The sequence below is a fragment of the Sparus aurata genome, chromosome 20 (genome assembly GCF_900880675.1).
Source record: "Sparus aurata chromosome 20, fSpaAur1.1, whole genome shotgun sequence".
Classification (NCBI taxonomy): Eukaryota; Metazoa; Chordata; class Actinopteri; order Spariformes; family Sparidae; genus Sparus; species Sparus aurata.
In genome coordinates this window covers 2,962,999-2,976,622 of record NC_044206.1, presented here as the reverse complement: position 1 = coordinate 2,976,622, position 13,624 = coordinate 2,962,999, and the positions used below count along the sequence as shown (strand labels likewise).

Sequence of the window (13,624 nt, the reverse complement as noted above, 5' to 3'; positions counted from 1 at the left end):
CAACAGCCTGATTTATAGTTCTGACCATGGGCTGAATGTTCTCTCAGCAGATACTTTACCATGTGACAGCAGGACAAGCCATGGAGTTACTAATGACAGTGATGAGGTGGTGTTTCATACATGTACTGATGCACTGATGTTGCTGGCACACGTCCTGCCTCTGGCTGCAGAGTGGTGATGACAGTGTCATACTGGACCACAGGTGTGTTTACTGAGCACATGCAGCAAACAACTGGTGAAGACTGAACACACGATGAAAAATAAATCATCGCCCTGTGATACCTGTCAGTGTCTCTCGCCTCTGATCTGAAATTACACTTAATGCTTTGGTCTTACAGAAGGAGTTCAGGGCCTTTGTTAAAGGGCAACTCCAGTGATGTCACTCTGTGGCTAAGTTGCACTGTGGGTAATGTAGGCACCAGGTTTTTTGAAAAGGAGGAAGACTGTGTGGAATAAACAGGTGATTTCTCCGTTCTGATGTATGATCTAAGAGTTGTTTCAGAAACCAAATAAAATGACATCAAGAGGAACAGATCAGCAGCAGCAGCAGCAGCAGCTCCAGAAGGCCTCTCTAATCCACTCACAACTGTTCACTGCGGCTCGGCTGTGTTTGTCAAGCTGCCCACAGTGAGACAGCACACAGTTTAACTACTCTGGATTCAAATTACATGTCAACCAGACTTCACGTCTCTGAACAGCTGGATCACTCACTGGCAAATGATTCTGACTGAACCTGAACTTCCTTAGCTCTTGTTTAGAGGATCCGTGTGTTTAGTGATATCCACCTGTTGGATGTGTGCTTTAATTGTACTTTTTATTCGTTTAATTTGAACGAGGGAAGAAAAACACCGACGCTCGCTGTTTTATTGTGAAAGGTTGAGCCGGAAGTGTGTGGTCCCACTCTGTTCAAATTGACACATCGCCGCTGACAGAGTAGTGTGTTCCTGGAAAGTGTGTGGATCTTGATTTAATGTGGGCTCTTGTCTGTGTGCGGTGCTATCAGGACTGGTCAGAGTAGAGGAGGCTGGTGAAAGAGATGCAGGGCGGGACGCACTTTTAACTGGACGTTTAAAAACGCTGCGATCTCTCCCGTCCGGGTAAGTTTGGATGAGCAGCTCAGCTCGGCTCGGCTCTGCCCGGCTCAGCTCAGCGCCTCACCTCCGCTCTGCCTTTGTTTCATCCAGCCGGGCCTTGCCCCGATGCGCTCCGTTCTCACAAATGAAGAGAGCGTTACGCCAAACTCCATTAAAAGTAATCCCCAATTTAAAAAATACCTCGGTTACCGCTGATATTTGTTATCAAATGGAAAGGAAAGTGCACTTTATTGAACCGTAAATACCCTCGCTTCAATTCGGAGTTCATGTAATAGAGCGAAGGACACAGTTTGAAACGATATTTAACATTTGAAAATTGGTTTGTCCGTTGTTCTTCCAACAAAGTTACTCAGTGTCACAGTGGGCTCTAACGAACATTATGTACCGCTGGGCTATAAAAGTTGGCATTTTATCGTAATAATGAGCTTACCTGGTAAACAGACATCGCCGAAATGAAAGGCGGTCGCTATCGATTATTAAAAGTTGTAAAGTCACGTTCTGTGGCGCATGACTTTCTGTCGTACATGAAAATAACTTCAAGCTGCCAGATATGTCGTGCAGTTCGGCGTGTGTGAAGGTTACCGGAGCTTAGCCGGGCCTAACTAGCTAACGTTAGCCGCTAGGCTAAGCTAACTACTGTTAGCATCACTGAACTGTCAGCGTTGGTGGTTAAAAGTCATCCGGTTGTCCGGAAAGACGTTATCCGTTAAAACCTAACAAGTTAATACCTGATAAATATCCAATAATATGAAGATAAACTAGGATCAAGTTAATTGTCAGTTAACGTTTGTTCTCCAACGTTAATTAAATTCAAGCACACGTCGGTTCCCGAGCTAATGTCAGCCCTCTGACTGCAGCTGTCAGGCTTCAGCTGCAGTCCTCTGCTGGAAGTCTCACTGTAAATGTCATGTTAAACAAAACAAAAACAAAAAAACAGTACCTTAAAAAACTCACCGACAAAGTGAACTAAAGTTGTGGAGCTCAGTCAGTCGTCAGAAGTCATTAAACTATGACCTGAAGGAGAACATGTTGTGTGGTTGGATAGAAAGCTCTGTGGAAATGAGTGATGATACAGCTCATTAAATGACTCTGAGGACTGAGGTCAGACTTTCACCACTCTGTTCTATCCTGTCTGTCTGCTGCAGGTGTTATGGAGCAGCCACCTGGGAGCCTAGATGATCTACAACCTCAAGACCTCTCCACCTCCAGCATCGCCACTGTGATCGACCTGACCAGGAGAGGTGAGGACTGTGTCCTCAACGGCACGTCCCTCGATGCCCTGCGGATGGTCAAGAGCCCCGGCTGGTACCCGAATTCAGGGACCAGCAACCCCGGATTACCCTTCTCAGAGACCAGCTCGTCGGGCCTCACGCTCCAATCAGGGGATCAGATTCAACCAGATAACGCCTTCTCCCGCACTACAGTCACCCTGTCCTACGTGAGCAGGTCTCACGTCTTCTCAACTCACGACTCACTGTCTCAGCATAGGCCTCTGTGCGGTGTGCCGGCTATTAGCAAGTTGTCCCTACACCCTCCCTGTGACTTAGATGAAGGGCTTGGGGAGACTGGCTATGCACTCAACCAGCATTACCTGGAGCAGGTCGACAAACCTGTTGATCTGGCCACTCAGACGGAACTATTTGACTCATTGTCTCCGGCTCCGGTGGGACCAGAGAGCGATGGGGGAATGTGTCTTACACAGGAGCCTCCTGAGGTCAATGGTGGAGTCATTTGCATAGACGGGGATGAGCGTGTAGAACAACAAGAGGAACAAGGTGTGTCTCGGGAAAACAGTAGGCGTTTGGAAAATGGCCAGGCTGATAGCTGGTCAAGTTCAGGAGTATGTGCTGAATCCTCACCGGAAACACTCACCCCTGCTGCAGGGGAGGACGAGGAGACGGGGGGCCCCAAGGTGCTTTTTCTCATGTCTAAGAAACCGGATCTAGTGGTCTTCCCGGACAGTGTGGGCGCTAGAGACCTGTGTTCGCTGAGTAGGGAGTATATCAGTCCTCTGGAGGACCCTGTCTCGCCCTCCGCTACCTCACAGGACGATGTGGAGGACGTGTTCGTCCTTCCTCAGGCCTCCAGCTCTCCCAGCGGCGACAATACTTATCTAGAACCAACTGATGAAGTTGCGTGGGATGGCTTGAGTACAGAGACAGGCATTCAGCCAACCTCTCACATTAGCGATGGCATCAAAAGGTTAGGTTCAGGCAACGCAAATAATCATCCTGGCCGTAGACGGAAGGCAGCGTTGGAGCCTTTGATTGACTTGACAGATGATGTTTGTGTGTCAGATGTTTTGGAAAACAAAACCAAGACTGTCTTTCCTCACATGAACGGGAATGTCAAGGCACAACAGCGAACTTTAAAAGAGAAGAAACTGCCAGTGCGTTCCGGCAGAGGGACGCGTTTAGAAGCTATAGTCATGAACATAAACTCAAGCAGGTATAAAGTGTCAGGATGCATACGCACCAATAGGAAAGCAAATGCTTCCCAGTCGACAGCTAGTGGTTCAAAGTTGGGCACTGCTCAGAGGAACGATACCCTGTCTGTGAGGAAAAGGACAAGCAAAGCAAAAGCAGCTTTCTCAGTGAAAACAATGAAACAAAAAGCAGTAGTTCAATCAAAAAGGGGTAAAACTAAGAACATTAACACTGACAGTTGCAAAGATTCTACCTCTGATTCTCAAATCAATCAAATGAAAAAGTCACATCGCAGCACACCTTCAAAAAGCCCTCAGTTTGCTGTGCACAAAAGCTCGAAGAAGGAGCCGGGGCTGCTTTCTGACCCCGACCCCTCAATGGAAATCCATGTGGCACGATTGTCCCCCCAGCCACCACCACCACCACCACCACATTCTCCAAAGCAAAGCCAAGGCACAGCCAAAGGCAAGGCTAGGTGTAGCAAAACATCCCCCACTGCCAAGACGAAGAGGCCTCGTACTCCCAAGAGCAGGCGGAAGAAAAACAAACAGAGCAGGTCTTCCTCCATATTCTCCCCCAGGGAGCCGGAGATCAAGCTGAGGTACGTCAACTACAAGGAGGAGAAAAGGGACTTAAGGTTGGACAGTTTCTCTCCGTACATTCGTGTGAAGCGTCAGCAGTCATCATCATCACTGTGTACTGTAATCAACTACCCAGAGGAGGGGAGGACACAACACAAGAAGGGCCAGCCGGCTCACACAAGTGGCTTTATTTCTGCAGTCATACCCAGCACTTCCTGTCTTCAGCTGGGCCGGTTGTCCACACACAGCCAGCACCAGCGCTCTCTAGTATGCTGCCTCTGTGGACAGTCAGCCAACGCCATGGACTTGGGGGACCTCCACGGCCCCTATTACCCAGAAGGGTTCCAGCCAAGCACCAAAACACCAGCCAGCATGTTGGGCCTCAAAGAGGATGAAGACTATAGTGATTCAGACTCTTCGTCCTGCAATATCAGGGGCAGGGGGAGGAAGCGTGCCGTCCCACTCGCAGCTCGACCCCGGCGGTGGACCAATGGCGGCACCAGCAGCCCCATAGCTAAGCGGGCTCGGTCGGACGCTGGCTCTGCCGATGTGGAGGACTGGTACAGCCCCCCTGTGCTGCCCCTGGAGCCCTGTGAATACTGGCTTCACGAGGACTGCGCCATCTGGTCCGCAGGCGTGTTCCTGGTAAAGGGCAAAGTCTATGGGTTGGAGGAGGCTGTCAAGGCGGCCCAGGAGACGGTAAGACTGCACTTCAAACCTACAATATGATGGTATGGTTATGGAGCTGGACTTAAAACAAAACATGAAGGAAATAAGGCATTAAAAGTCTGCATGTCTACCTGATTTTCTAGACCAACAGATTTGAGCTCTCATCCAATAGAAGCATGAGGAAGTGATAATTTTGTCAGATAGAACAAGATTAAAATTTATTGGTGCCACCATGCAGCACCAAGACGGTGTGATCTGTACAGTATAGGAGTTGCAGCATTGCTTCAGGGGTTGGCTTGTGCATTCCAAAGAGAGCTCCTCTTAAACAGCTGAGCTCTCTGCAGTGATTCTGCCTCCCTGCTGGTTCACAGTAGAGCTGTCAGCATTACATTTCACTACATGATTACAATGGCCTAAATAATTCACAATGACAATATATGTCATTTTTGCATTTTGTCACTTTTTGGATAAATGAATTACAGTAGCAGACATGCTTCCTGTTGTGCTCTAATTCAGTGGTCCCCAACCTTTTTTGCAGCACGGACCGGTGTCATGTACGACATAATTTGAGGGACCGGGGGGGGGGGGGGGTTATGCAATTTGTTTATAAATTACAAAACAAGTGCATAAACACCCAAAGTGTGTTCCTTTCTGCTCCGTAACTTACTATGGTAAATTGCAGGCTCCAGCAGTTGTCCACTCACCGTCCCCGCAGCTGCAGTTCAGCCACTTTATCAGCCAACTTGAATACAGTTGTCCATCTCCCTCTTCTTCCGTCTCATCATAATTCCTTTTTTCTTTGCAAAGTAGCTCTCCGAAGACGTTTGTTTTACACTCATTTAAGCTAGCTTGAGGGCTTATTTTTTAGGGTATACTGTGACTGAAACAACTGCGCGGACAGGAACAGACGGATGTTGTTAAAATAGAATCAGTTTTTCAAAATAAAACAACTTTCCGAGTATGATCGTCAATATAACGGAAATAAAATAACTAGGGCTGTCAAACAATTAATTTTTTCAATCGTGATTTTGTCCATAGTTAACTTACAAATTAATACATTTTTTTGACATATTTTTTTCCTTGATGTACTTTTTTATGAAAATGTTTATTCAACACTTCAAATCATGCAGGAAAATAAAAAAAGGCTCAAAAAATATCCCCTCCCCTAAATGGGATCAAAACATGGTGATGTCAGCTTTTGGCGAGGGGGGTGGTGGGCTCTCTGCATCTGCCATGTGTTTGACTTGCAAATGATATTTATGACTCGACGTACTTCAATGGTAACTCATTTCATGTCGACAGTACGTGCAGATAACTTTTGTCCTATCGACCGAACCATCTGGCAGTGTTTTGAAAGTGAATTTGCCGTTCATAAGTCCTTTCTCCATTTCCATTCGCTTTCTCTTTTCAGTCCACCGTGTTTTTCCCAAACCGCCAACCCTGCTTCTTCTTCTTCTGATTCCCTTTCTTATTCTTCTGCCACCCTCTGGATCAAGACTACAGGTGCCACAGACGGCCGTAAATCATACAATGCGCGTTTCTTTTTTTTTTTTATACCAAGCGATAATCGCGCGTTAAAAAAATTAACGGTGTTAAGAGGATGTTACGTTAACGTGTTATTAACGTGTTACCTTTGACAGCCCTAAAAATAACGTATTTATTCTTTCTCTGCCGCCCGGTACCAAACGACCCACGGACCGGTACCAGTCTGCAGCCTGGTGGCTGGGGACCCCTGCTCTAATTCATCCTTCACTTTTGCAGGAAAAATGGGCATGCCAGATAGCTCAGTGAAATCAAGGTTTATAGCCAACTAGTCTATATGTAGATGTGTCTGTAATCCATGGCCGATTCTCTGAGCAATCAATATTGACTTTGGGTTAAAAAGGTTGAACAGGCGATCTGTTCTCTGCCTGCTGCATCACTTCTACAATTTCTGCAAACATTTTTTTGAGATCCCACTCTACTCATAAATATATCTTTATGGTGCCACCTGAGAACATAGAAAAGTCCATCCTGTGAGGAGGACTGCAGGTTGAGGTTGAAGGCTCCAGAGGCACATTTAGTAAAAAAAAAAAAAAACCAGCAGGAGCTGGATTGTAATCAGTCAGTTGCTGGGCAAAAAAGATTGACTAACTGTCTCCCAAACATCCAATCATTTCATCGACTAATTGCTTCAGCAGAGAACACATGAGAAAGATATTTTCTGAAGGAAAGTCTGCATTCGTGTGAAACCCGCTGCATAAGTGTATCTTGGAACTAGAAAGTGTATCGCTCAGTGTTGCACTGCTATGTCTTCCTTGGGTTGCGAATAGAGCCATCATTGATGTTGATAGTAAAATGTGCAATTCAAAATGTCTGCTGTGAAAATGGCCTGTTAAAAGTGAACCCTGGAGGTGAGCGTGTTCTCAGTTGATTCTGTCCTAACCATGCTCAGTTTTCTTCATAATGAATCATGTAGGACATTCCTATGCAACACTGATAGATGAGGACCTTGAGGAAGTGATAATCTGTTAATGAGTTGTCTACAGGTCCCTGGGTTCCTTTAATAGACTTAGTACCTGATTGCTGGCAAATACAGCCGGAAGGTTTGTTGAAGGAGTGTGTGGACGTTCCACCAAAAACATTATAAAGGAACAGTTCACCCAAAAAGTCAAATTCAGTCATCATCTCCTCCCCCTGTGCGGATGGAAGGTGGATGTGAGGTGAAGCCTCATAGCCTCGTAGGAGCTGAAGAAATACAAAATAAAAAATCAAATTAACATGAAATGCCTCCATGCATTGCTTTTGAAAAGAATTTTACACCCTCAGCACGCTGTCATGCTCGTGCACCCACTCTGCCTGTGCATGCTAGCGCATTTAGCTTAGCAGCACCAGTGAAAATTTCATCTTAAAAATGGTGTAAATTTTCTTTTCAGAAATAAGTCTTCAACTACTTCAGTTTTTTAGGAGAATGCTCCAACGCTTTTTTGCTGCGAAGCACAGTGGGGAATAGCTGACTGAATTTTCACTTTTGATTGAACTTTTCCTTTAATGAAATACTCCGCAGTAAACATATTGCACCATTCTTTGTTTGAGGTATAACACATCTCATACTGTGGGTAATTTGTATCCATATCAACACTGTTTGCAGACCTGTACACAATGTCATCATTTGACCTTTAACCTTCTGTGTTTCCAGATGTGTTCAGCGTGCCGTGACCCAGGTGCTACACTGGGCTGCTTCTTCAAAAACTGTCCCAACAAGTACCACTACAGGTGTGCTCTGGAGTCAGGTGAGTGCTGCTCTCTGCCCTCCGTCTCCACACATCACTGGTGAACAAAGTGCACTAACTTATCCATATGCATGTTTACAGGTCCAATGTTCACAGCTAACAGATTTTTTTTTTTAAAGGTGCACTATGTAGTTTTTGCCTTTACCCAACCACAACTCACACTACCAGTTTTTCTTAATTCTTTAATTCTTTTCCTGTTTTGCTGTCATGTTTACATATACAGACGTTATTGTATGGCTTTAAAGTAGATCTAAAACTGATGTTAACCCATGCAAAGTTTATTTGAACTGTTTCATAGTGCACCTTTAAAGTTCAACCAATTTATTTCTAGTGCTGTCAGTTTTGTTTCATTTGTCTAAGTTTAAACTCTGATGTCTTTACCTAATGTGTACCTGTTTATTTCTGCTGCTGAATGCACCCACGACTGGTGCTTGGTGTGAGTTCATGTGTATTGGTCTGTAAATGGCTCTTTTGTGAAGTGTGGTTGGCTGTTATCTCTTCCGCTAAGCCTGAACTTGCACGTGTGGGCGGTTGACCCTGTGGGTGAGTCAGTGTGGCATCTTCAACCCCTGTTCTGTTCTCGTTCACAGACTGTGTACTCATTGAAGAAAATTTCTCCATGAAGTGTAAAAAGCACAAGGTGAGCAAAAAATAACTGCACTTTAAAATTTCCCTGACAAGTAGAGGTGTTCAGGTTGTTTAGAAACCATAAAGAATCAGGTGTGTCTTCTATCAGAGAAGACCTCAGACTATGTTATTAACTCAACTTCTGTCATTCCTCACCCCTCCCCAGAACAAGACATTCAAAGCCCCCCCAGGGAGCCGATGGGATGACAGGTGACAAAGTTAGCAGAGACCTCATGAGGTGAGTAAATGTGTTTGGAGAGATGACTCATCAGTCTCTAAACCAGTCTGCACACCAGTAACACAGCAGGGGTCTAATGAAAGGAGGTCAAGACTCGTCGGAGGTCAGAGACTCAAAGTTGAGTTTCATCTGTCTGTGCAGGGTCCCCAGCTGTATGGGACTGCAGTGCTAACAGGCTGGAGTACTCGATTTGGTTATCAAGCAGAAATGCCAAACATTATGTAGTACATCCACAACTGTTGGTCCTACAAAAACACAGCCATGTTACCATGTTACCATGTTACCATGTTACCATGGGCACAGGCACTTAAAATCAGCTCGATTAGCTTTTTGGGCGTTCATTTTTTTCCCCAAATGACAGTGTCATTTCAGGTTTAAACATTCACACTAAAAAGTGAGTTACATGAATAGAATTTTCTTAAAACAAAGCTTTTACTATGTGTGTTTTGTCTTCTCTCCACACAAACAATGTTTTAGGTTACTGACAACAGGCCCTCTGTAAACATGTAAATGTAAATAAATAATGCTTTGACATGATGGAGAGCAAAGGTTGGGTGGTGTTCAGACATTTTAATGCTGAAAAACATTTAGGACTTCTATCTAGGTATCTAAGTGGACAGTGACTAGTGAATGTACAGTATGTGTCACAGTCTGTTTACACTTAGAATCTGTTAAGGTCGAGGCAGCACATGAAGTTTGTTCAGGTAAATTCATCACTGTGAAATATGTTTTTCTGTTTATTCATCCAGACACTCACCTGCAACAATCCAGTCTGCTGGTAACCATGGCAACTGCGGACCAGGGTTCTTCTGACTGACAGCTCGCACCGTAAACCTTAACTTCTCCCTCTGCTCGTCAGCTGCACTGTTTAGCCCGAGCCTGGCTCAGTGCACGACGGGGACACCTTCTCAGCTTCACACACAGTAACATGATGGATTTGTCACTTGTGTTATCAGTTTGTTGTTATTTATATGGAATTTGTTTTCCTGGATTGAATTGAATAACAATCAAAGATATTTAATTTTTTAAAGATTTTGTGAGTATTTGATTATATTTGGTTTATTTATTCCTGGAGCTTTTCTTATCAGCTTGTTTAGCAGTTGTCAAAGAGGTTTGATTGTGTGTTTTTAAGTTATAGCTTAAATTCAGTGTTGGAATGGCAAGCCAGTGAAGGAGATGCTGGTTTTGATAACATACAGGACAGAGAAAGGGCTGAATGTTGGAGATATGACAAGGTACCTGATTGGATCAGAACACATTGCATTAAGTTGTGTTTGACAGAGTGGTGCAAAAAACACCCAAACGACACTTGCACTGAATGTTGGGCCCAGTTGATGTTAATGAGGGGACTGAGCGGTGTGTGTTTGAATGTATTCACCCTATGTGAGGAGTTTTTGCAGGAAGTACTTTGGAGCGGCACTCAACACGTATAGACCTCTGCTCCGGCTGCAGTATTACCTTCTTCAGCTCACTGCCCCCACTTTCCCGTCGTATCGGTTTCCTCAGGCTGTGGCTCTCTGGGGGTCCCAGGTCGTCCTATGAACTTCAGAGACACATCTGACCATCAGGATGAGACTGTGTCATTTGACTTAAAGCACTTTGGCCTCCCACTTCAAGCTGGGAGAAATGACATGTGTCCCATGTTGTGTTCAACTACACAGCCCTTAAAGGAACAGTTCACCCAAAAGTAAAATCATCATCTCCTCCCCACACACTTATGGACAGTCAGCTGAAGCGACATAGTCCACAAAACATTTCTGGAGTCTCACAGCAAAACAGCATTGCATCATTCTCCTAAACAACTAAAGTAGCTGGAGACTTAGATTGTGGAATGGAAAAAAAAATACCAAAAAAACATCAAATGGCTCCACATAGCTCGTCCAGAAGCCCCAAGATCCCAAAGACATTATTTACGGATGTGATTGAGCTGCACCCACTTTAGACTGGGTTTTCTCTCACTTTGAGCTCAGCAGCTACAGTGAAGATTTGCCTAAAAAAGGGGTGTAAATAACACCTTTTCAAATCGGTGACAATGCAGCATCACTGTTTTGCTGGCCAGCTCCAGAAATGTGTTTTGGATTATGAAACTTCACCTGACTTTCCATCAGCATGGGGGGAGGAGATGATGACTGAATATTAATTTTTGGGTGAACCTGAATTAGCTGTAAAGGGAAAAAGGGTTCCTTTCAATGCAATTCATCTGCTGTTGACTTTGACCTCTGTCGGCGCTACAATCGTTTTTCTTTTCAGCGTCATTTGATGAGTTGTTTTGTTGTGAGTGAACCTCAGCTGTGTCAGCGGTGTCAGCGGTGTCGCTGAAGTTTAAGAAGTATGTATGTTTGCAGAATCTATGGTTTACATTTATCCTTATTTTAACAGGCCATGCTAGTACTATGTTTGCTTTTGGTTTTGTCTCTTGACTTGGGCCTAAATGGTGAGTTTCCACCAGAACCTTTGTAAAAAAAAATTAAAAAGCCTTATCTGACATACAAGGGGTATACAGTATACAGTTTTTCCTATTCTCACTAGCTTGTGGTGCAACGACAAATCAGTGGATGTACGTTACCCTCCTTTGGACATCCTGATGACTGAAGGCAGCTTGCATGCACTTTTCTGCAGTTGTAATAAAAGCAGGGGCACAGGAGGCCGAGTCCTTATGAAACCCATGGACACGCAGGTACGCAGTGACTCTCTGGGACTTGTGTAAACCTTGTACTGAGATTAGCTCCCAGTGTTATTAGTATCTGCCCGATCTGACATTGAGGCTGCGGCCTGTCAGCCTGCTGTGTGTTTATAGAGAGAAGTCTATATGTGATCAGTGTTGGTGTTACATCTGTGTACTTTTGCTTTGCACCATTAGGGGCAGCGCTGTGCTGTCTTAGACCTGTGTGTGAGGTCCATCATGAAGCCATGGCTCGATGTTAACAAACGCACACACACACACACACACACTATCGTATGTCTATTTAATTTGTGCCATGCTGATGTTTTTGTGTTTTATATTTTTTGCAGTGATTTCTGTCTGTTTGTTGTTTTTTTTTAAAGAACAGGTGTGAGCCTGAAATTTTCCCTGTATTTTTATTTTTTTTTTCAGCTACAGGTGGTTGTTTGCATTGTACCAAATACAGCTTTTGAATATGTTTTATTCTTCCAAAACGTTTGGATTTTAAAAACGATGTTTTGTCCGTGTGTTAATCTCAGGGCTGAATTTCAGATCTACTAATGATTTGAATTTTATTTGTGGTTTCTCTCTTTGGCTCATCGTGTTAAACCCCCTTGACTGGAGCAATGATACATGTAGCAGGATGTGGTCATCTCCTCAGATGCAAAGCCTTCTGTCCTGGTACACACTACTCATCACATTCCGACACCGCCTCCGTGTGTCTGTCAGTGCTGTGCTGTTTTTTAGGTTTAACATGGGATTAGGACTACCAACTCGTGTCACATTTTTCATCATTATTTTATGGCAAGTTTTTGTACCACTTTGGTCGCCTCTCAGAGCTTCAGAGCTCTTGTAATTGTCCAAAATAAATATTTTTGTTCAACCATGGGGTTCTCTCTAAGAGTTGTGTTATTGGATGACTGGTGGCAACATTTTGTGTATGATTCTAATTATCTTTAATTATCTATGATTTTATATTGTCTTATGCTATAGACCCAAGAGCACTAAGACGTGAAAATATGTATATAGAAAAATGCATTAATAATATCTTAGGAAATTACTATTTATAAATATATGAACCAATTAATTTCAAAATAAAACAATGTCAACTTGTGAAAAATATTAGATAATTGTGAATATATTTAAAGGAACTCTAGTAGACATTTTGCATTAACAGTGGATCAAATGTATGTAATGTGACAGGAGTGAAGTGACGAACCCATCAGTCCTCTTCACAGCAGAAGTTCTGCCTGGTGGCAGGAGGAGAGCAGCAGGTGATGCCAGTAACGTTCATTTCATTCTTTACACCTACTGTGACGTCAAATTGTCTTCTATTAAAAAGACACAATATGACTTTAATGTCTCCTCAGTTCTATAGAGTAATGTGGCATCTGTTCGCACAATGTTGTGGTTTTACAACATGCAGCTGAAAAGTGCTGTAATCAGTTTAAACATCCAGATAATCATCACACTGTGGTGCCTTCAGCTCCACAGAGCAGTGAGGCCTCGCTGGGTGTTACAGCCCACAGCGTAACTGTTAGGTTCAGTCTCACCTCAGCTGTCCTCATCCAGCACCCTGAACTCACTGACATCTGCTCACAGACTCAGCGGGGCTTTTAGCAGCTAATGTTAAAGAATTAAGAGCTGTAGTTTAAAACATTAAGTGTGTGACTAACAGAATTTGAATACATGACAGTTTTAACATTATATCATTGACTGTTGCATGTTGGATTGCAGAGATATCTTACTAAGTTAGCATGCTCACTATCGAGCTAGCCCTTAACCGTTTTGGTTGAATATAGAATTCACCCACACTCCTGAGGGACTGGCTGAGGAGTTAAGATGTCAAGAATATTTTGACATATATTCTATATATATATAAAAAAAAAAAAATACAATTCTTTATTAAATATTCACCATTTTTTAAAAAGTTTAATTAAAAAATTATAGATTAAAATAATTACTGGGTTCTTATTTTCTAAATGATTTTATGCTAATCCTAAAGCTTCACCATATTCCATATCTTATACACTGTAAAATTGTACTGTACTGTAT

At 43.6% G+C, this 13,624-nt stretch overlaps 1 protein-coding gene across 1 annotated transcript; it reads left to right on the top strand.

The window, feature by feature from the left end:
* The first annotated feature begins 902 nt into the window (after window positions 1–902).
* Window positions 903–12,457, top strand: LOC115571078 (transcription factor 20). The gene is made up of 6 exons (XM_030400128.1): window positions 903–1,097; window positions 2,240–4,800; window positions 7,949–8,042; window positions 8,633–8,682; window positions 8,836–8,907; window positions 9,657–12,457. The coding sequence occupies exons 2-5, from the start codon at window positions 2,245–2,247 to the stop codon at window positions 8,881–8,883; spliced, it is 2,748 nt and encodes a 915-aa protein (XP_030255988.1). The 5' UTR covers window positions 903–1,097; window positions 2,240–2,244; the 3' UTR covers window positions 8,884–8,907; window positions 9,657–12,457.
* The last annotated feature ends 1,167 nt before the right edge of the window (window positions 12,458–13,624 follow it).